This window comes from Myxine glutinosa, chromosome 12, assembly GCF_964187855.1.
Source record: "Myxine glutinosa chromosome 12, kmMyxGlut1.1, whole genome shotgun sequence".
Taxonomy (NCBI): Eukaryota; Metazoa; Chordata; class Myxini; order Myxiniformes; family Myxinidae; genus Myxine; species Myxine glutinosa.
In genome coordinates this window covers 74324445-74349547 of record NC_136272.1, presented here as the reverse complement: position 1 = coordinate 74349547, position 25103 = coordinate 74324445, and the positions used below count along the sequence as shown (strand labels likewise).

The following is a 25103-nucleotide window of genomic DNA, read 5'->3' as shown; positions in this document are numbered from 1 at the left end:
TATTATTATTATTATTTTGCAATTCTTATTTGAAGGGTTTTTACAAAGTGACTTTACTTTACTTTACAAAAGTGAAACAATATATTGATAAACTGAAAATATTGCTTTTTGATCATTAAATTGTGTGAAATTAAACTAAGATTGACAATTCTGCGTAAAAGTTTGGATGATTCACTAAAACCATAGGAGTAGCATAACTCATAAAACTAGGCCAATTGCTTGCATGCCACCATCAGCAGTGTTTCATGGAAGACACAAGCACAAGAACCAAACCTGCTTCCTGAGGATCTCATTGATCGCTCAATAAAAATTGGCCCATTGTGTGAGCCTTCAGACATCTTCATACATCACGAGACCCTTCTCAGGCCCCTTTGGAGGGTCAAGAGAGTTGTGCTGAAGCTGAGGCACACAAAGCCATTCTCTCTGAGGTTCCCGCTGGGCAGCTGAATGGCCTGCTTTTTCACTTGCAATCCCCTGCAGCCCACTCTTTCAATGACGATGTGTGTTGTCTGAGGCAAAATCGAACTTCAGAGAGACCGCAAAAGAATCAGACCTCTTTTGCCACACTGGGTGAAAACTCTGCCGGTTTCCTTTACTCACCAGCCTCTTCTTGTTCCATTCCACGTTGTTAACAATTATACTTTCAAACTTACTCCTGATTCTTTTCATTACCAGTCCATTTGATAAATTGTGTTGACATTAATCATTAGGACGTCAGAGTCGTTTAGTTGGGAATTTTTTCAACAACGATTGAACTGATATTGATGGCTTTTGTTGTCTATTTATAGATCAATGATTAAATAGTTCCATCATGGGCAGATGGGAAGTTTGGTTCAATTTGGCATCAATGTTGTCAAAACACTTTACATTGCAATCAAAATAGCTATGGTGGCACGAAATTGAATAAATGGAGCACATGCAGGGAGAATGTGGAAGGAAAGCTATTTGCACTTTGATAAACTGCAAGCACCTGTATTGACTGTCAACACAACCTGCAATAAACATCACCAAACTAGGATGTCGGGTGGTCAATATGGGACTTTCAAAATGACGTAATCTGCCCCCAGAGTGCTCGGTGCGGTGCACATGTGCAGAAACCCAGGAAACTCCCATGTTCAGGGCGAAATAAAGTACTGTACAGTACCGACAGTACCGACTACCGACTATATTATTATATAAGAGAGCCTTTGGTCTGTGTTTATGTCGCCATTTTTCTCAAGATGGCTGAACGGATCTTCGTCAAACTTTCAGAGGTTCATCAGTGAGTGCCTGGGAGTGTTTTAGGCAAAAATATTTAAAATTTTTTGAAAAAAAACAAAAATCGTTTTTTGGGATTTTAAAAAAATCGCTCGATAGTGCCGAAGCCTTTCTGATTAATAACAGTTATATACAAGTACACCTTCGCATAAATAAATACAAAACAATCACCAGACATTTGAACACAAATAATAAAACAATTCAGGAAGCGGTTGAAGTTGGAGGTAAGGCTTCTTCTTCCTCCTGAACGTTATCATACTTAACTCAGAAACGTGATCTATGGCACATTCAGCAGCATGTATTAAACAAAAATGTAAAATGATGATTTGACATTTGTGATGGATTCTGATTTGGATGTAATTGCTTTTCCATTATATTTGCCCTCGTTTCAAATATGTAAATGTTTCCTTTTTGCTTGAGCAACGCCGGGTGCTCCAGCTATAAATGCTTTTATACTTTACTCGGGGTACAAATACAAATACAACTTTGCCTGGGGGGTAACATAGGCTATGTGGCCGTGGCCTCATTCGGGGATGTGGGGGACCGGGAGAGGGGCGTAAATTCTCTATGTAAATGTGTAACGTGTAGCGCCACCTGGTGATGGTGCCAGAGGGTATTATAATTTCCTTTTTTTTTTTACCTGTGCAACACTTAGGTTATGAAGCACTCTTTGCAAGGGAAAATTTTTCCTCTTTCCCTTCCCTTCCTCCACCCCCCCCCCCACCCCCCAAAATGGATGGGCCTGTCAAAGCCACCTCCTCCTCCCCCCCACCCAAAGGATATATGACGGTTGCCTAAAAATGTTTGCAACATTTTTTATACTTCAGTCAAAATCAACAGGAAATGTCTGCAACTTGTTCTGTGGTTAATTTTGAACCTCCCGCTTAAACCCCCTTTACACAGGGGTGGCGATCGTTGAGAGATCATTGAGCGATGAAAAAATCTCAATGAGCGCCCAGTGATCGCCAAGATCTCTCAATGATCTCTCAATGATCTTCCAGTGATCTCCAGTGATCTCTCAATGATCTTCCAGTGATCTCCAGTGATCTCCATGGTCGCCACGGTCTCCTCAAAGTTTTGACTCGGTCCAAAACAATCTCTCAACGATCGCCAAGGGAAGCGATCTCTCAACGAACGCTCAACGAACGCTCAAGGAGCGCTCAACGATCTCATCGATCTCCCAATGATCTCTCAGCAATCTTTCAATGAGCGCCAAATTTTTCCACCCCGAAGGTAGAGATGGCTGAATGATCAGTGAGGGATCGCTGAGCGTTCGATGAAAGACCAATAGAGTTCATTGAAAGACCGGGGCGGAGATTGCTGAGAGATCATTGGGCGATCAATTTCCGCTTGAGAGATTGTTGAGAGTTCGTTGAGAGATTGGGGAGAGATTGCCGCGGTGATGAGAAGTGCGGCATTGGGGGCTATGAATACGGGTGCTAAACCCCCTATTTTTCATTCTCTCTGTAGACTTGCTGAAGAACACAAGAACAAGAACAAGAACTGAACAAGAACTGAATGAAAAGCATCAGGAAGAAGACCAAGAAGCCAAGACCGAGATCCTCTGAAGGTCAAGGTGCTGGTCAAGGTGGTCTAGGTGGTCCCGAAGTTCCAGAGGAGGAAGCTGCTGGAAATTTTTCTTCTTCAACACTTTGTCAGAGACTGATGGAAGAGCACTAGAAACCTCTCATATATATATATATACACCCAGAGGCTCCCTGTCGCCCAAGAAACGCTCAGCAACCTCCTTGGTCACCCAAGGAACTCTCAATGATCCCTCAGTGATCTCTCCTGGTCTCTCAGTGATCTCTCTTGGTCGCACATGATCTCTCAGTGATCTCCGTATATCTCTCAGTGATCTCTCTTGGTCACACAACGAGTGCTCAGCAAACTCTCAATGGTCGCTGCAGGAGGCTTAGTCTCCATTGATATCTCAAGGATGTTTCAATGGGCGCTCAATGATCGCCATGGTCGATCAAAGATCTCTATAGGTCGCCATGAAAGTTGCCGAAAATTGAATTTTTGATCGCACAACGAGCGCACAAGGATCTCCCAAACATTTACACAGAAACGGCTTTTTCGAGGCTTAGGAGATCGTTGAGAGATCGGGCCAATTTTTGATCGCTCAATGGTCACCCAACGATCTCCGTGCTGTGTAAAGGGGGCCTTACTACTGCAGCGCCGCAGAACAATATATTTTCTAGCGCATGCGCAGGGGGTCTTCAAAATGGCGTTGTGTGGTGATGAGCGTTTTAAACAACAGCCTGTTATTGACTTTCTTGTGGTGGAGAAGAAATCAGTAACGAACATTCACAGGCGGTTAAAAAATGAATTTCTTGTGGTGGAGAAGGAATCAGTAACGACCATTCACAGGCGGTTAAAAAATGTATGCGGAGTCAATGCTGTTGCTAAAAGCACTTAGTCGTTGGGCTTCACGAATTGCGGGTTCTGAGAAAGGCCAAGTGGAGCTCAGTGACGCATCTCGCTCTGGCAGTCCAACAACAGTCACTCCGGCGTTGCTTCAACGTGCTGATGAACTCATTCAAAAGGATTGACGGATTACAACCAGAACGCATGCAACTGAGCTCTCAGTATCCAAGGGAAGTGTGAACAACATTATTGATGCCTAAGGATATTCAAAAGTGTGTGCACGTTGGGTTCCACGAAGCCTAACCGACGATCACAAAACTTTGCGGAAAGAGGTGTGTTCAGATTTGCTCTCCCATTATAAGGCTGATGGTGAAAGCTTTTTGTCACGGATCGTCACTGGGGATGAAACATGGATCCATCACTTTGAACCGGACACCAAAAGACAGTCAATGGAATGGCATCATCGAACTACTCCTCGGAAGAAGTTTAAGGTTATCCCTTCAGTAGGGAAAAAGGCTTGAGAGTGGTGACGAGGTTATTGAAGAAGTGAAGAAGTGGCTGCAAGTGCAGGATTCAGACTGTTGCAAGAAGGGGATACATGCTCTTGTTTCTCGGTGGCGCAAGGCTGTTGAAGTTCATGGAGATTATGTAGAAAAATGAGGAGTGTAATAAATACATCTAGTTATCCTATGAGTATGTTCAAATAATTCTATAATAAATTACTAGCAATAAAAATATTGTTGCAAATCTTTTTGGGCAACCCTCGTATATGTTGATGTAGTAATATATCTACTACATCAACAGTAGTATAGTAGTATATCTTTCCCCTCACCTCCCTTTCCCCTCCCCCTTCTCCTCCCCCTTCCACTCCCCCTCCCTCTCCTGCCTCCTCCCTCCCCCCCCAACCCCCGGAAACGCCAAGTACTCCTGCTAGTATACTATAGAGTGCTTGCGAGATGAGGATTATTACCTAAAATAACTCACAAGGTCTCCAAGAGAAGCCAAAAATACTTGGAAAATGAACCTGCGAAAAAAGGATGTGCCTCCGCACAACAAAAGACTTCGATACATTTCTCAGTTTGTCCAAAAAGCTGGATGCAAAGCCTGTGGATGGCACGTTCTAACTGACCTCCCCGATCATCCCTGTAAATGAGGGAAGGTCAAATCTGGGGATTGTCAATGCACAGGGTAAGTTTAAATTGATGATATTTATTATGTTTGACAGGATGGGGAGCCAAGGTGGTGGGAGAGGGAGTTGTATCGGCTGTGAGTGCCATTATATATACAGACATGGCATTTAATATGGAATTTTTTTTTTTTCTTGACTTCGGTTTACTTTCTTAATTCAGTATATCAATCTGGTGAGTTTCTATTACACTTTGGTGATTTATTTGTTAAAAGAACCATGTCACTGATTGTCTGTCGCAGCAAGAAGTCAACAACAGGATTATATCACAAGTGGCGTGGCAAAATGTACGGACAGGTGCATTTGATGATTGGCTTGACAGTCGGGTATACAAGGGTTGTTGCGTTCTGTATTAGAGGAAAACAACTGCTGCACATCTCCAAAAGTTATTGCCGCTTCCTCTGGAGATGGTCCGTCAACTCGACAATGCTGTTTGTCATGGAGTGGTGGCTTTACGAAATTACGGCATGAAACAGCGTGCTATTGCTCGGCAGTATGGCATCACTCAAGGTCAGGTGTCAAAGATCCTGAAACGAAATGCTCAGAGGGGTGTCCCTACTCCAATACCGAGGCCAGGACGTCCCCGCAGAACCACAAGGAGGGATGATCGCCAGCTGCACCGGTTAGTCCGCAATGGCCGTACCAAGTCAGCTAATCGGCTTAGGGCTGAGTGGCAGCAACTGACAAATGTGCCTGTATTCAGAAGGCTAGTCAACCAACGACTGGTTCAAGCAGGCTATCGTGCCAGGCGTCCCCTGAGAAAGCCACGCCTGACCAGACAACACCGCCAGCGCCGATTGCAGTGGGCCAGAGAGCACCGTCAATGGCAGCCAGGACACTGGAATCACGTGATCTTCAGTGACGAGTCTAGATTTCTGGTCTATCGTCAAGATGGCCGTGTCCGAGTGCGAAGACAAGTGCATGAAGCCTACAACGAAGATTGTATAGTGCCAAGAGTCCAAGCTGGAGGTGGTGGGGTGACCGTTTGGGCTGCTTGTCATGCAGGGGGCAAAACTGACCTGGTTGTTCTGAATGGAAACCTGAACCAGTTCAAGTACAGGGTCATTCTGGAAGAAACATTGCTTCCATTTGCTCATGCAGCCTTTCGAGGAAACTTTGTCTTCCAAGATGACAATGCACGGCCTCATCGTGCTCACATGATCCAACACTTTCTTGCTGACCGTGCTGTAGAGCATATGGAGTGGCCTGCCATGTCCCCGGATATTAATGCGAAAGAGAACTTGTGGGCAGAATTAACGCTTCAAATCGACCACTTGGACCAGCAGCCGACCTCTGCGTGAATTGCAGCAGGCTATTGTCACTGCATGGCAAGCGATTCCTGTCCAAACCATGGCAAATCTCGTGAACAGCATGCCTCAACGTGTACGTGCTCTCCTGAATGCTCGTGGGGGTTACACGAAGTACTGAACTGTAATTTTACTGTCCGTAATCCCAGTCGTAATTTAACGTTTGTTTTTGTGAAAAATTTTTTTGGCTAATGTGCAAAATAGAGAGATACTTCAGGAAAACGTACAGAAGTTTAACACAGTACTGTCCGTGAATTGAGTTCGATATCAGTTTACATCACTTTCAAGGATCAATTTATTTGTTTCGAAATGTCAAATGTGGTTTTTGTTTCTTTTAAAGGTCACATTAACAAAATCTAGAATAATTTCAACATAATTCCAATGAACTTTTGGTTCTAAGACATCTTGAAAAGTAAGTTCACCCCCACAAAAAAAAATTCCATATTAAATGCCAAGTCTGTATATATATATAAATGAATGAATGAATGATCGTTTTAAGGCCATTTCCCCCGCTGGAGGCGGGTTAGCCTTGCGGGCCCCATGACAATCATGGTTCCCTGTTTGATGCAATGTTTTTATGGCCGGGTGCCCTTCCTGACGCCAACCCTTGGTCACCTCTTACAATGCGCAGGGATACGGTGTACCTATTCTAAACCATGGTACACAACGGGATCATTCATCCCAGCAAGCTGGTACTCAATTTGCCGACCTCGGAAGGATGACAGGCTGAGTCAACCCCCCTGGCGTTAATTCAGCGATCGACCGGGATTCGAACTCAGGATCCTCGGATCCCAAGCCGGCACCCTAACCGCTAAGCCAACATCAGGACATATATCATGTCTTTTTTTTTTGTTCCGGGGCCACAACAGTAATTATACTAGATATTTGCATTTATTGGTAAAAGGAGAAACATCTGTCCGTGTGTGTATGTGTGTTAGAAGACGATTTGAATCATCGATTTTGTGCTAGCAACGCAGGATAAAAGTGCCCGGCCAACGTAGCCTAGTCACTGAAAACACATACAGAGCGCATGTGCAAAAAGCCTCGTTTAACCTAAAAAGTTATACTTTTGCATCCTTGCTTACAAAACATGTTGACAATGTTGATATATATACAAATCTCATGGAATGTAATCTCTTTGCAGGTCATCCTGGTCTTATCCAAGCACTACATCCTTCAATCCCACTGGACAACATGCACCATGAAGGACAATACATTTTTGAGACCCCACATTGGCATTCTTTGCACCCGTGAGTCCAAAGCTGGAAGCATGGAAAATTCACAGTAGTCTTAATTTCTATGGCTTGAAGCTATCTTTAGGAGTTTCTGAATTTAAAAAAATATTTATTTATTGTATTTTTTTCTGGCAAAAAGCAAAAAGCAAATAGCATCACATTTAATATTAAGCTAGAATAAGTACAACACTGTGCAAAGATTGCCATAGAGAAAGAAGGCTTTCTATATGAATACCACTGATAAGTGAGATTTGAAATGAAAATCGTAAAGACGCAAAACCAAGCAGGAAAACACAGAATATGAAAATAGGAATAATAATAATAATAATAATAATCATCATCATCATCCTCACAGTTGTGCGTTGTAGTCCAAGACAGCCTGCTGCTGCCTAAACAACCACACTCTGAGCAGTGTTGTAGTCGAGTCCTCCCGAGTCCGAGTCCCAGCTGTCCGAGTCAAATTCCGAGTCCTGCAGTCTGAATCCGAGTCCAGCAGTCCCGAGTTGGAGTACGTGGCATTCCGAGTCCAAATCCGAGTCCTGATTTTATTTATTGTGTTTAGGACCTGCCTCTGGTTACTAACGATTCACATGCCAAATTTGGTGGATGCAGAACTATCTGTTAATTTGTTACGATTTTCTAACCTCCGAATCCGAACATGGACACTCGTGTAGGAAAAGTTGTTGTGCTGTGGCACTTGTTGGTACAAATGTCCCAGCTACTGTATTTCATATATCTTACATCGTACAAGTTCATGCGACCACTTGTTCTTTTCTGCAACGTCCCCTCTACACCACGGTGACATTACAATTTCATTTCGACCTTTGGGAAATGTTTCCCCAACAACGTTAAACAGACACCAAACAGGCAGCAACAACGTTAAACAACGTTAAACACAAACAAATGCTATAATTTTCAATTTCGACGTTTTATCGCATCGCTAATCACATCTTAACATCAACGTCAGTCTGTAGTTTCCTTTTTCATCATGTAACTATCGGATAAACTGGTATATTACTATTTTAAAGAATGTTATCGACTAGTGTAGGCCTTGTGAGGCCTTGTCGGGCCTTGTAATTAAAAACAGTTGATATAGAAATTAAACATATAGGAATTAAACGCACGTCTCAACTACATGTGTACAAGTCAAAATTCAGTTTTGGATATTAACGTTTAATGCGCGATTAAAGGAGAAATTTCATCTAAAGAGTACACGTTTTTTAAAGTGCTTTATCTATCTTCTATCTTCTTCTTCTTCTTCTTCTTCTTCTTCTTCTTCTATATTTATATATATATATACAAAAGTTTTTGTTTGTTTGTGTTTTGTTTGTCTGCACGCGCTAATCTCCTGAACGGCGAAAGATAGGAGGAAACATCTGAAACAAAAAATGTCAGGACGGGCCCCAGGAAGGTTACAGGCTAGGTGGCGAGGCCGGTCGAGGCCGGCTCGGCCGGGCTGGACCCATTTCGCAAAAAATCTTCTTCTTCTTTCAAAATTCTCTTGAAGTACAACTTATGCACTTAATATTAATATATGACTGATTGCAACACATGCTTTCAAAATTCTCTCTCGAGGGGCCCGACAGAAGAAAGAACAAGGAATCGTTGCGCACTAACTGATACTGAGCTCGCATCAGACCTATGTACAGAAGATTAAATTCATTCAAAAAGAACTCGGGCAACGTCGGGTGCATTCAGCTAGTAGTCGATAAAAGTAACATTTTGGGTAATATGTCAGACGAGTAAAAAACCCGTAAAATATGACTGGTAGAAACAGTTTATCCGCCGGTGCAGCTCCGTGAGCGTGACAAAGTCTGAAGCCTCAGCCCAGTGTCAGGTGTGCTTATATCTTCTTTATTTATGAGGCATCATGCGGGTATCAATGAACACTCGTTTTACTCTGCGCGCGTTGCACATCACATGCAGCGAATTTCACCTCCATGCGCCTGATATTTATTGTTATTTAAAAAACGCTTCTGTACACCGCCCTTGAGGCTCGGATTGCAAGCCACCGTCTACAATTTCACCAGTGGAGACATAATTACCCTTTTATGGAAAATGTTTTTCGAGTTTGTTTTATCCTCAAAGATAGAACGTAGTGAACACACTTCAAGATAAAAAAAAGATTGGTTAAAAAAAAAAGACAAAAATTGTGAAACGATTGGCCTTTAAAAGCTTGCCTTATGAAGGGGGATAGACATCTGTACAAATACACAAACTGACATTGTGTTCTATATGACAGATGTCACACTTGTTCATTAACCATTAATACCATAAAATAACAAATAATGGCTTTCTAAGGACTTTAAAAAAAAAAATAAACAAACTTAGAAACAAGTGCTCCATTACTGTGCACCGGTTTCATAACCCACACAAATTACATAATATCAATGCAAATATATATGTGAACATTTTATATATTAAAAAATTGAAGACATAATTCCCTTCTTACATGTTAAGTTTCATCACTCGGTGAGTTTGAATAAAGACGTTAAGAGTTCGACATAAATGTGGCAAAAAATGCAGTAAACTTTGCACAGAGAAATATAACTTCAGTTTTTCAGACCCAATTTTTAAAAATGTTTTTAAAATATGAACGAATATTGCAACAAACATTTGTAGGTTAATTTTTGTCGAGGAGACCGATTCCGACCTCATTTAGAGGATTCGGTAGCTAATTTCAGCGATAAATCGTGTTTGGAACCGGGCTTTTCTGCACCTTGTTTTCACTGTAATTCATTCTTTCTTTATCCGATCTTCTACATTCCAACCATTGTAATCACAGAAATCCCCTGCAAACCATAGTAGTCAGGGCCCTTAGGGATATTTTGGGGCCGTTTGGTTCAAATTCTTCCAAAAGCACCAAATTTGGCCCAGATGTTGCCCATGTCATACTCTTTCGATTTTTGACGGGCGCCAAGACGGGCACCCCCACCCCCCCCCCCCCCGGGGGCCCCATATTGGCGAAATACTAAATGGCCGCCACCCGGATTAGAGGAAAATCAGTTAAATAACCAAAAGGGTTGGAATCATGTATGATACCACTTTTCAGGGGTTTTCGAGGTCGAGGAATCCAATTATGATGTTATTTTGATGATTTGAGGTCAAGGTCATCCTAAAGGTCATTTTTGAGTCAAACATGTCGGTTTTTGAGTTTTTTGTCAAGATTTATGCGAGGTTCACCATTTTATGTTTCTGGGTTGGGTAATCGAACTCTGACCTTATTTTTGACAATTAGAGGAAATATTTACATGTCTATTTCCTAATTTTCAGGCATATGCAGTTCATCAGTCTAATTACAAAGGTACGGATTTTGATGTTTTATGAACTGTATGCCATATCCTTGTGTTTAATTTTTGTGCGATCATGATCCGGGTTCATGTATACATGATTGTATACATGTCATAAATATGACGTCATAGGTCATGTGACCTGGCAGCCATATTGGATTTTATGAAAACCTTAAAAATGGATCCCTGCCTTCATTTTTCGATCGATTCATTTTGAACTTTGACCACTTATAGTACGCCATGTGATTGGATGCATATCCTAATTATGACGTCATAGGTCAGGTGACATGGCGGGATGGACCGGTATGGTCCCCGGATCATACCGCCCTTGGCGCCCGTCAAAAATCGAAAGAGTATGGCATGGGCAACATCTGCACCAAATTTGATGCTTTTGGAAGAATTTGAACCAAAATATCCCTAAGGGCCCTGACTATAGTAGGCCTATTATTTGTTAAAAAAAAACAAAAAAATTCACAACCCTCACCCTAATCCTTATTTTTGCTCTAATTCCTTCAGGTTTGGGCATATTTAACATTCCGACCACTTCCTCCTGTATGCCCATCATCCTTTACAGTTATTTGATTTTTTTTTTCTAAACAAAAAATCAAATATGCAAAATGCTAATCGTAACCCTAACAGCACGTAAACCATTGTAGCTTTGATTCACGAAATGCTATGGTGCTCAGATTTTAACAGGTCATCAACTTAGCATTTGCAGTTAAGCATACCAAAATTTGAGGTTCTAGCTCAAATAATAACGGAGATATGGAAGGCATCATCTTAGCCAATCACGGGTGAGATATAATTGCTTATTTTTAATTGGTTTTTCAAAACACGTAAAATAACACCGAACTTGTTGATATGAATGTCCGAATAATCATCTTTTTGTCGTGTTTACATGTACAACGATGTAAAGTATGTTGCTATATTTATTAACCATTTTTTGTTTCAACATACTACTGTGTTCAAAAAGTATCTGACCTTTATTTTTCGTGTGTAAAAAAAAAAGAAGCTAGGGAGGCGTTGATTGGTGCACGTATGTAGGCGATCCTAATGCGCATGCGTGAATTTTTTCCCACCTGCAGAAGCTGTCATTCGACGGCAGACCGCCGATGAGTGAGGACATGTAAGTGAGCGCCGTCGGATTTTCGTTTTTGACAAAATGACGGAAAAACTTGAACAACGCTACTGCATCAAATTTTGTGTAAAGCTTGGCGATTCCCAAGTGGAAACGATCCGCAAGGTTCAACACCGTTCATTCCATTATGAAGGAGGATTTGGGCTTCAGGAGAATCTCAGCGAAGTTCGTACCAAAGCTGCTAACGATTGAGCAGAAGCAACTCCGTTTGGAGATCGCACAGGACATGCTGGAGACTGTGAACAGCGATGCCAGCTTCCTCAACACAGTGATCACTGGCGATGAGTCCTGGGTTTATGGGTACGACCCGGAAACCAAGTTGCAGTCATCACAATGGAAGCATCCAACATCCCCGAGGCCAAAAAACACAAAATTTGATGCAGTAGCGTTGTTCAAGTTTTTCCATCATTTTGTCAAAAACGAAAATCTGACGGCGCTCACTTACATGTCCTCACTCATCGGCGGTCTGCCGTCGAATGACAGCTTCTGCAGGTGGGAAAAAATTTACGCATGCGCATTAGGATCGCCTACATACGTGCACCAATCAACGCCTCCCTAGCTTCTTCTTTTTTACGCACGAAAAATAAAGGTCGGATACTTTTTGAACACACTACGTAGTTTAAGAAAGATCGCTTAAGTCAGTGTATAAATAGATGACTCGTTCCCAGCTTCTTTTTACATTCCACAACGTCATTCTTATTGCTATACGGAAAATGTACCTTGTTTTTGCAGCACTTAAAACTAAAGCATTGATAGCATTTAAAGTTAGGCCATTTAGCGTTTATAGGTTTCATTAAGTGTGATCTTTTGAGGAACAGAATGTGTTTTGGATCGCTTGCCATTACACGAAGGTATGACATTTAATATATCCGGAAATCTGGAACATCGGTTGGAGTTATTTTCTTATCCCTCTGCAGGATTGTTTAATTCTGTCTGTTAATCCTTTATAATCACGTGCTTCATGGTTGCACGGTATGAGCGTTTTGTCGGAAAACCAATTAGGCCTTGTTACTACTGTATGTGCGGTTTCTTACTGTCGTACACTAAAAGTTTTACTGTACACTTTATTTCTACTGCACCCCAAAGTTTTACTGTGCACTAACTTTTGCCGGACTCGAGTCGGAATCGGGCAGAGTCCCAGTTCTTCGCATTCAGTGTGCGAGTCCGAGTCCTCCAAAAAGTGGAAAGACTCACAGAGCCGATGCCATTTTGAGCCATTTACCCTATAATTTCATTTTTTAAATCGCTTTTTTCCTAATTTTGTTCCGATTTCACTTTATATTCCAACATAATTATTTCGGCCATGAGTTCTGAATGTGAAATATGGAATCAGATTTAGAATATCAGTCTTTAATAAGCCGGTATGATACATTATCAATCTTGCCAGGAGCCAATCACATTGCACCTAGCCTCACACCAGCCAATCAGCATAACTGTGAACCGACGCACAGACAGCCATTTCTGTTGATATATATATATATATTAGTATCTGTAATTTCCGTTCTCCAACCTAATGAGCGCATGCCGTGACGTCACCCGCCACGTAAGCACGCCTTGCCTGCCAAGCTCCAGTGGAGCCATCCAGCAGTGCGTCGTCATTTCGATCTTCGTTCAGATACTATTGCAAGTGCATACAAAACTCACAGTTACCGACCTGGTTTCGCCCTTGTTGGGGCTTCATCAGGGCAATGCAGTGAGTCCTGCATACACTTGTGAATCTGAAAACTTTTCGGTTATATATATCAGTCATTATGCGACTCCATACCATCAGTGCTCCATACCATCAGTGGTGAACCGCCATTAAGGTATCCCATCCAGCTATCACTGTACCTTAATGGGAGCGATAAGCACCGCCTGCTACACGGTACATTATCTCTGGTATCCACTCATTATATGGAGTTGCCTGGATGCGGTTGGGAGTTACTAATTAGTATCTGTAATTTCCGTTCTCCAACCTAATGAGCGCACGCCGTGACGTCACCGCCACGTAAGCACGCCTTGCCTGCCAACAAAGTGATAGTATCTGAACGAAGATCTAAATGATGACGCACTTCTGGATGGCTCCTCCGGAGCTTGGCAGGCAAGGTGTGCTTATGTGGCGGCTTACGCATTCCTTTAATGCAATATGGCTGCCATACATATTCTTTACGGGGATTCCCTCCTATGTTTAAAGTTTCACATCGTTTGGACAAGCGGTTGCAGAGAAAACCATTTTAAAGCGAAAATATACATATTGTTACGGTCTGTGACCTTTCTTTTCTTCTTCTCCCCCCCCCCCCCCCCCCACACCCCCTTTGAGTTGGACCAAGTGGTTTGGTCCATGGGTATAAAGCCTATGATTGGCTGTGGGGCAGGGGAGGGGCCAGGAAGGTGATTCAGAGGAGAGAGAGTGGCCATTTTGGAAGAGACCTCATGGCGGAGGTCTGTTCGTGTGTTTGTAGAGTTGTCAGCGGAAATCTCTCCACCTGAAGGTTGTGCCGGATTCACCTCTGTACCTGAAGGTTGACTTGTGCCGGATCCACCCCTGCGGCCACCTCGGTACCTGAGGATGGACTTGTGCCGGATCACCCCTGCGGCCACCTCTGTACCTGAAGGTTGACTTGTGCCGGATCAACCACTGTGGCCACCTCTGTACCTGAAGGTTGACTTGTGCCGGATCAACCCCTGCGGCCACCTCTGTACCTGACGGTTGACTTGGATTAAACTCTTGCTACTGTTGGGCCTGCATTGGGGCCTACTGCTGGGCCTGCACTGGGGCCTACTGCTGGGCCTGCCTTTTTCATACTCGATGTCCCATTAACCCCAAGATGATCAGCTACAGCTCGTAACTCTACCTTACGTAACAGTTCTACATCTTGCACCAATACATCTTGCGTTCTTCTTTTTCCCTTTCCCTTTCTTCTTTTTCTCTTTCAAACTCTCTTTGCTTTTCTTCTTTTTCTCTTTCAAACTCTCTTTGCTTTTCTTTGTTTTCTAACTTTAGTCTGAGCTGTCTTTCTTCTGATTCTATCCGGGCTAATTCCAAGGATTCCCATAATGTTGAGGTAGGGAATGCTAGACCCATCAAACAACACCCCTATCGGTTAAATCCTGACAGGTTAGCTAAGGTTCGTGAAGAGGTACAATATATGCATCATCAAACCCAGTCAGAGCAGCTGGAGTTCGCCTATTGTACTCGTACCAAAGCCCGATGGTTCTGCAAGATTCTGTATTGACTCTCGAAAGGTGAATGTGGTAACCCGCACCGATTCGTATCCCATCCCAAGAATCGAAGATTGCATAGACATGGTAGGTAAGGCTGCTTATGTTAGCAAAATAGACTTGCTTAAAGGTTATTGGCAAGTACCTCTGACTGACCAGGCAAAATAAGTCTCGGCCTTTGTGACTCCAGATGGCTTATATCAGTGTAAGGTAATGCCGTTTGGGATGAAAAATGCACCTGCTACCTTCAAAAGGTTAATGAGCCAGGTTACTAGGGGTCTTCCAAATTGTGTAGCTTACCTGGATGATGTCATACTGTATAGTGATACATGGCAAGACCACTTGAAACATCTCAGAGAACTGTTTGTTGGACTTACCGATGCCAACCTTGTTGTAAACCTCAAGAAAAGTAAATTTGCCAAAGCTAGGGTTACATATCTAGGTCACGTTGTTGGTCAGGGTCAAGTATCCCCTCGACAGGCCAAGACCCAAGCAATTGCCGATTTTCCTGTCCCCACCAATAAGCGAGAATTGCTTCGGTATCTCGGTATGTCCGGGTTCTACAGGAAATTTTGTGTGAATTACAGCTCACTCGTGGTACCCCTAACCAACTTGTTGAAGAAAAATGAAAAATTTGTGTGGTCTGAATCCTGTCAAAAGGCTTTTGACAAATTGAAAGCTATTCTGGCCAATGAACCAGTTTTGGCCACTTTGGCCAAAGGAATGGCCACAGGAATGTGGAATGGCCACAGGAATGAACCTGGCCACTCCCGATTTTGGGAAGCCATTCAAACTAGCTATAGACGCAAGCGATGTTGGTGTGGGAGCTGTACTCTTTCAGGATGATGCGTCGGGTATTGAAAAGCCAGTAAGTTACTTCTCCAAAAAGCTGAACAAACACCAAAAGGCTTACTCTACTATCGAGAAAGAGGCCTTGAGTCTGATTTTGGCTCTACAGCATTTTGAAATATATGTAACGAATGCCTCAAGCGATGTTACCGTATATACTGATCACAATCCTCCTGTTTTTCTGGAAAAGTTCAGGATGATGAATCAACGCCTTTTCCGATGGGGGCTTTTAGTACAACCGTACCCCTTTAAAATTGTACATATTTCGGGTTGAGATAATGTCATTGCAGATGCTCTATCTCGAGCTAAAGAGAATTTCATGCACCTGCATATTAGCTATGATGCCTGTAAATGTCACAATGAGAGGTGGCTGTTTGTTTATTGCACTGTTTATGCTGTGTTAAGATGAACCTGCCTTTGTAAAAGAAAACTTTGCTTGGGGTAAAGCTTTCTTTTCTTCTTCCTCTCCCCCACCCCACCTCCCCCCCCTTTGAGTTAGACCAAGTGGTTTGGTCCATGGGTATAAAGCCTATGATTGGCTGTGGGGCAGGGGAGGGGCCAGGAAGGTGATTCAGCGGAGAGAGAGTGGCCATTTTGGAAGAGACCTCATGGCGGAGGTCTGTTCATGTGCTTGTAGAATTGTCAGCGGAAATCTCCACCTGAAGGTTGTGCCGGATCCACCTCTGTACCTGAAGGTTGACTTGTGCCGGATCCACCCCTGTGGCCACCTCTGTACCTGAAGGTTGACTTGTGCCGGATCAACCCCTGCGGCCACCTCTGTACCTGACGGTTACTTGGATTAAAATCTTGCTACTGCTGGGCCTGCATTGGGGCCTACTGCTGGGACTGCATTGGGGCCTACTGCTGGGCCTGCATTGGGGCCTACCGCTGGGCCGGCATTGGGGCCTACCGCTGGGCCGGCATTGGGGCCTACCGCTGGGCCGGCATTGGGGCCTGCACTGGGACCTACTGCTGGGCCTGCCTTGGGGCCTACTCTTGGACCTGCCTACTCCTACCCTCTCGTGCATCGTGCTGGCCTACTCTGGTTTTTCCCTCTCTTCTCCCTTCTTTGTTTTATGTGTCAGAATAGATTTCCTATTTTGAGTGTGATAAGGAATAGATTTTGAGTGTGATGACTGATGACCCATAAATAAAGCCGGTGTGTTGGCAGGCTTGGCTTGGTGTGCTTCAGGCCGTAACAACACACACACACACACACACACACACACACACACACACACACACACACACACACACACACACACACACACACACACACAGGCATTGCAATAGTCTCGCAAAGCGACACTAGGTGAATAAATATCAAGAAATTTATAACTGTTATTTTTCCTCTTGCATTACAAACTCTTCTTCTTCTTGTTTAGGCACAAGCTGCCAATTTATATCATACTGTAGTGAGTTTGTCTTTCAATGGTTATAAAACGTTGGCCAACAATGAGTACCTCACCAAACTTTTCCTCCCAGATTAGCCAAACGGATCCATCACTCGCTTGATGCATTATGTGGTTTGATCACAATACGCTTGAACTCTTGGCTATATACCCCTTGGTAATGGCGGTGAAGCATATTCAGCAAATTTGCAGCCAAATTTGTTCGTTCTTCACTCCTCCGGGAAATGAAATGTAATCTTCAGTGATAAACTCACCTCGATTACGACATGGAATAAAAGCAAAGCATATTTGAAAAATAATCCTACACTTCCGAGCATTACAGAGTCAGTCTGTGGCAGACAGATTATGGGAAAACGTTTTAAAGCCTGTGAGAGATTGAATAGAAATCCCGTGAAATCATTCACAAGTTTGTTGGACGAATGTTTTCAAAGCAGGCGGACACTTTTTCAGTTTGAATTCGGTCTGAAGATAATGTCACAAGCACACGGACATTATATGGTTCTCACGTTGCGTTTTCGAGCGGAGCTTATGTTCTGCCACCTCCACGTCTCACAAGCTCAGTGGCGCTTTGGCTGGACTGGAGAAGTGATTTATGGCAAAGGGAGAGGTTGTGGTGCCTGGTAATTTATCCACAAATTCGCTCGCATGATCGTATCGGACGGTACAATCATGGTCGTGAAATTTCCTCCAATGTGCACAGCCTTCATTCACCTATTATCCACCATTATATCCCAAAATATATGCCGTATAGCTCCGTTAATAATGATTGAACCTGCATTTACCAATCCATATATATATATATACAGTCACGTGAAAAAGTAAGTACACCCCATGTAAAGTTTTGACTTTTTCAACATATTTGAACATACAGCTATTTCATCTTCATTTCAACAATATTGATAGATAAAGGTGATATAATATAACAAATATCATGAAACATTTACATTTTGTAGTCCATTGTATAATTTAAATAAACATAAATGCAAATTTCGCATGTAGAAAAAGTAAGTACACCCCTACATTTATCACTACTTCAAATACCTAAAATTAGAATCAGGTGCACCAGCTCAGGTGCAAATGATTAGAACATCGTTAGTGAGGATCTTGGAGGAACCTGTCTTATTTAAACCTCAGACATTTAGTTTGGTTTGCTCTTTGTTGTTGAAGTGTGCGGCGTCACCATGCCTAGATCAAAAGAGCTCTCTGAGGCCTTCAGAAAGAAGGTTATCGATGCCTACGAGTCTGGGAAGGGATTTAAAAGATCTCCAAACAATTTGAAATCAATCATTCCACTGTACGGAAGATCATCTACAAGTGGAGTAGGTTCCAAACAACTGCCAACTTGTTCAGGCCAGGCCGCCCCAGCAAGTTCAGCCCGAGAGGAGACCGCTGAAAGCAGTCTCAAAGAACCCCAGAATGTCATCACGGGACCTACAGGTAGCTCTTGCCACTGTTGATGTCAAAGTGCACGAGTCTACCATTAGACAGAGGCTGCACAAATTTGATCTACATGGGAGGTGTGCCAGGAGGAAACCTTTGCTGTCCAGAAAGAACATCAGGGCAAGCCTAAAGGTTGCCAATGAACACCTTGGCAAAGACCAGCACTTCTGGAACAATGTGCTCTGGACAGATGAGTCAAAGGTCGAGCTATTTGGCCACAGTACCAGAAGACATGTTTGGCGAAAATCAAAGACAGCATTTGACCACAAGAACCTGATACCAACTGTAAAGCATGGTGGTGGAAATATTATGGTTTTGGGCAGCTTTGCTGCAACAGGGCCTGGGCAGCTCACCATCGTAGAATCAACTATGAATTCTTCATTGTACCAGAGGGTACTTGAGGATAATGTGAGGCCATCTGTCGGAAAGTTGAAGCTCAACCGAAGGTGGACCTTGCAACATGACAATGACCCTAAACATACCAGTAAATCCACCAAGGAATGGCTGAAAAGAAAGAAATGGAGGGTTCTGGATTGGCCAAGTCAAAGCCCGGATCTAAATCCCATCGAGTTGTTGTGGGGGGATTTGAAACGAGCTGTGCATGCAAGAAACCCCTCAAACATCGCACAGCTGAAAGAATTCTGCATGGAGGAGTGGGCAAAAAATTCTCCCAGTCGATGTCAGAGACTGGTAGACAGTTATAAGAAACTCCTCTTGAGGTTGTTTCTGCCAAAGGGGGCAATACCACCTATTAGGGCCAAGGGTGTACTTACTTTTTCCACATGCGAAATTTACATTTATGTTTATTTAAATTATACAATGGACTACAAAATGTAAATGTTTCATGATATTTGTTATATTATATCACCTTTATCTATCAATATTGTTGAAATGAAGATCAAATACCTGTATGTTGAAAAAGTAAAAACTTTACATGGCGTGTACTTACTTTTTCACGTGACTGTGTATGTAATATTTAATACTATTAAAAATCCATGCTCCACAAGGCTGCCCTTGTTCCTATGTTTATAAAGACTAGGGAGATACCCGTACTACGCACGGGTGGGAGGCCAGAAGCAAACAGGCAATGCAGATACGGCGAATGCTAAAGCATGAAACCAATAAATTCCACATTCCTGTAGCACCTTCAGTCGCACGTCAGACATGGACAGCAAGTTTGTGAAGGACTTCCATGAAAAACGTACCCGTTCGCAAACAAACGGGTACGTTCACGCATAGAAACATCGATCATGGGACCGTGGCGAATTTGCATATGGCAATCCGCGAACTTCACGTTCAGAAAGTAGAAATGGCATGTTGGCATGTCGTCATTGTCGGCATGTCGTCATACGGCATGTCGTCATTCACTTGAACTCGATATCTCTTTTTTTCATTCCAAACAACATATTATCCTTGTGCAGCGATCAGTGCAGCTGTGCAGCGATCGGTGCAGCCGTTGGTGCGGCACCCGGAAAAACAACATCGTCACAATGAGAACAATGAACGTTATGCGAACGCGAATGTTATGCGGGAGTCAAAACCTGAGAATGCTGGAGACTAAAGCTGAAATTGGGAAAACTAAATAGCCTATTTTACTCCTGGAGATCCCAGGATTATCCACCCAAAATATCTTTGCGATCGGTTCAGCAGTTTTTATGGTACCTTCGAACAGACAGACAGACAGACAGACGGACATTTGGTGAATTATAGTAAGACTAGTGGGGTCACCCGTGGGAATCCCACAGGCATGGACATGTGTGACATTTCGACATATTGAGTTAGATGCTGCACATTCATTTTTACAAAATGGTTACTGGCAAGTCATCAGATCCAGAAATGGTGTAATGAACACAATTTATTTATTTCACATAATATGTGACCCCTCACTCCTCTCCATCTGACACTCTCCTCTCTCCACCTGACACTCTCCTCTCTCCACCTGACACTCTCCTCTCTCCACCTGACACTCTCCTCTCTCCACCTGACACTCTCCTCTCTCCACCTAGCACTCCTCTCCTCTCCAATCCCTCACATTCCTCTCTCCTCCAATCCCTCACCTCTCCAATCCCTCACACTCCTCTCCAATCCCTCACACTCCTCTCCTCTCCAATCCCTCACCTCTCCAATCCCTCACACTCCTCTCCAATCCCTCACACTCCTCTCCAATCGCTCCTCACACTCCTCTCCAATCGCGCCTCACACGCCTCTCCAATCGCGCCTCACACTCCTCTCCAATCGCGCCTCACACTCCTCTCCAATCGTGCCTCACACAACTCTCCAATCCCTCACATTCCTCTCCTCTCCAAACCCTCACCTCTCCAATCCCTCACACTCCTCTCCAATCCATCACACTCCTCTCCAATCCCTCACACTCCTCTCCAATCGTGCCTCACACTCCTCTCCAATCCCTCACATTCCTCTCCTCTCCAATCCCTCACCTCTCCAATCCCTCACACTCCTCTCCAATCCCTCACACACCTCTCCAATCGCGCCTCACACTCCTCTCCAATCACGCCTCACACTCCTCTCCAATCGTGCCTCACACTCCTCTCCAATCCCTCACATTCCTCTCCTCTCCAATCCCTCACCTCTCCAATCCCTCACCTCTCCAATCCCTCACACTCCTCTCCAATCGTGTCCCACACTCCTCTCCAATCCCTCACATTCCTCTCCTCTCCAATCCCTCACATTCCTCTCCTCTCCAATCCCTCACCTCTCCAATCCCTCACACTCCTCTCCAATCCCTCACACTCCTCTCCAATCATGCCTCACACTCCTCTCCAATCGCGCCTCACACTCCTCTCCAATCGCGCCTCACACTCCTCTCCAATCGCGCCTCACATTCCTCTCCTCTCCAATCCCTCACATTCCTCTCCTCTCCAATCCCTCACCTCTCCAATCCCTCACACTCCTCTCCAATCGCGCCTCACACGCCTCTCCAATCGTGCCTCACACTCCTCTCCAATCGCGCCTCACACTCCTCTCCAATTGTGCCTCACACGCCTCTCCAATCACGCCTCACACTCCTCTCCAATCGTGCCTCACACTCCTCTCCAATCGCGCCTCACACTCCTCTCCAATCGCGCCTCACACTCCTCTCCAATCGCTCCTCACTCGCCTCTCCAATCGGCTTTTCCCCGTCTCGTTTCTCTCGTTTTTCTCCCGTCTCGTTCTTTTTCTTGCTCCATCATGTTCAAGTTTGCATTGACGTTCGTCGATGGACTCGTTCGCCCGTCTAATTCGTTTTCTTGCTACATCCTGTTCACGTCTGCGTTCTTCATCGATCGTCTCATTCATTTTGGAAATAGAAGTTTCCACGCAGCGCATGAATTGTCACGATCCTCAAGAGGAAGTGTCTCGTAATCATCAAATGATAAATGGCAAGTAAATTATATTGTGGAAAATTAAAGATTTCAAATAAACCTATTTAAAGTGTATGCGCACATAACTAATTTTAAAAAATGAAGAAATATCTCTCGGTAATTTCCTGAAACATATTTTACTTCCGGATAATACGGTTGAATGAAATAAAAACGAAGAAATATATGTCGGCATCATTGTTGATGTTTTTGTGACGACTGTCATCAAACGAAAAAATAATATATCTTAACGGAAAAGCAAAAGCGAATTTTTAATATATGTCGACACGTTGCCGTCGGTGTCATGTTAGGCGGTGTATGATACACCATGACGCGATTTTAAAATATATATCTGCATTTTCCCGCATGTGTGGAATGTTCTCAATTATAGCTGACACCGAGTCTAAAACCATCGACAAAAATGAAATCATATGGTGAGTTAGATTGGAGATAAAGGCGTGAGAGAGACTCAATGGCCTTGAAGTTACAGGCCTTTGAGAATTCATTTCGTTCTATAAACGGCAACTTTCATCGGATTTTCTTCCCGTTTTTTTTCAACCGAGTCTAAAACTATGTTAGCGACTGTGAAAAATGAAATGATATATCGAATTTGATTTGAAATAAAACTGGGAGAGAGAGCAAGACACCACGGGCCTACAAAACAGGCCTCAAAGCTATGCGAGTTAATAAAATGGTGGATATTTGTTTATATGAAGCCTCTCCCAGAATGGGTGGAGCTATGGGTGGAGCTACTCTGCAAACCGAGTAAGCCACACCCCGGACAGACGTCCAACAGACAGAATCATCTACGGCTATTATAATATAGATCATATGAACCAAATATGAGGTCAATTGGAACTTATTTAGAGGTTGCTCAAAAAATAACATTTTTAATTTATCCTGTTTTTTTCAGATGGCAGAAACTCGCAGCTCTTCCACAGTTTGGATGCTGGGCAAGTCTGAAAAGGCAATAATATGTGGGGGACTACCAACCAAAGGACACACATTGCAGAAAATGGTGTACCATCACATACAAGAACACCATACAGTTCGTGAAAGTGCCAAACTTAGTGTACAAGCTGTGTGTGCATACTGGGAGAAAGCACGAATTCCAGTGCAGAGAGTAGATTCCTGTTAGCGCCAACTTTTGAAGTTGTATGATGCGTACAAACTGGTAAAGAAAAATAGAACCAAGACATTCGAAAACTATAGAGTGAAGGAGCAGATGTTCAAAGATGATCGTCAATCCCTCTTCGATATCTCACCAAATGATGCGCTTGAGAAAATGACGAATGAGGAAGACAAAGCATTCCTTATCATGCAGCATGAGGATCCCTCAAGTTCACGTATGGGATCTGTGGACAACACTCTGGCAGTGAAGGAGAACAGAAAGCGTATCAGGCTTGAGAATGAAGATAAAAGAAAGAAGAAACATGCTGCTGAGACTGTAACAACAATGCAATCTGTTCCATCAACATCGGCTGTGGTTGATGATGATGATGAGTCTGAGATTGAAAGCTCCGATTCAGGGGACAATGAATTCAAACTCCAAAGTCCATCTTCTGCCAAATTGGGAATCCTGGGAAGACTCCACAGTCTTCGCCTTCTGCCAGGCGAAAAAGGCTCCCATCAAGGTGATCACTCCAGCAATAGTGGCAACTCTGGACAGAGTAAATCTCTCAGATCGGCGTGCTATGTTTGTGGCCAGTGCTTTTGCACAATCTCTTGGTCATACCATTGAAGACATTTCTCTGTCACACAGTGGAATTCGTCGTGCTCGAATTCGTGGAAGGGAAATAATGGCCACTGAAGAAAAGGCAAATTTCTCATGTAATAGCCCACTCCTACTACACTGGGATGGGAAACTGCTCCCTGATTATACTGGAAATCACAAAGACTCTGTTGATTGGGTAGTGACACTTGTAACTGGTATGAATACCGAGAAGTTGCTTGGAGTCCCAAAAATTCCCCAAGGCACTGGTGTAGCACAAGCAAATGCATGCATACAACTTCTTGAGGAGTGGAATGTCAAACAGTTGGTGAAAGGCATAGTGTTTGACACCACTGCATCCAACTCAGGGCTGAGAAACGGAGCATGTACCCTTATTGAAGCAGCTTTGGATGCTAAGCTTGTCTGGATTGCATGTCGTCATCATGTGTTTGAAGTAATGCTCTCTGATGTTGCAACTAAAGTCATAGGACCCACTAGCGGACCTGAGATCAGACTGTTCAAGAGGTTTCAGAAACAGTGGCCTTTAATTGACAAGAAGAGGTTCCAAGTAGGAGAAGATAAAATATCTTCCGATAACCTTGTTGAACGTCAGAATATGATACATTTTTATGCAGCTGCACTCGAAGAACAACACCCATGTGATGACTATGAAGAACTTTTGAGACTATGCCATACATTTCTGGGTGGATGTGAGGCCAGAGAGGTGAAATTCCGTGCCCCAGGAGCTATGCACAATGCCCGCTGGATGATGAAAGCCATATATGCTCTCAAGATGGTTCTCTTCAAAGACCAAATAAAGCTAACATCACGTGAATTGAAGGGAATCGCACAGATTGGTCTTTTTGTTGCACTCGTGTTTGCGAGATTCTGGCATGTGGCGCCGCTACCCACAAAGGCACATCTCAATGATTTGCTTCTTCTTTCAACCCTTGATTCTTACCCAGATATGGTTGTCTGTGAAACTGCTGTCAAAGCATTCACGAGACACCTCTGGTATTTGTCAGAACACCTTGCTGCATTAGCTCTTTTTGATAGCCGGGTGGATGATGAGACAAAGGCAAAGATGGTGAAGAACTTCAAGCGGGCTCCAAAGCCAAACAATCTTCATAGGATAGATGCTAAAGCCTTCAGGCTTTCTGACTCAGTGGACACCTACATCACAAGTCGATCTCTTGAATTATTTCGTGTTGTCATCTCAGAGTCTGACAAAGAAGTATCACTGAGTTTTCTGGAAAAGGAGCCACACCTCTGGAACACAGACCAAGAGCTTGAGAAGAAGATACACATGCCAAACAGGAAATTAGAGCTGTCTCCCTCGACATATCAC

General features: G+C 43.5%; 1 protein-coding gene across 1 annotated transcript in view; it reads left to right on the top strand.

Moving 5' to 3' along the window:
• The window catches only part of LOC137437525 (transcriptional activator GLI3-like), a 163255-nt gene that overhangs the window by 35000 nt on the left and 103152 nt on the right, over positions 1–25103 (top strand). The window contains exon 3 of the mRNA XM_078766272.1: positions 7265–7370. Within this exon, the coding sequence (XP_078622398.1) occupies positions 7265–7370 (106 nt within the window). The remainder of the gene's footprint in view (positions 1–7264; positions 7371–25103) is intronic.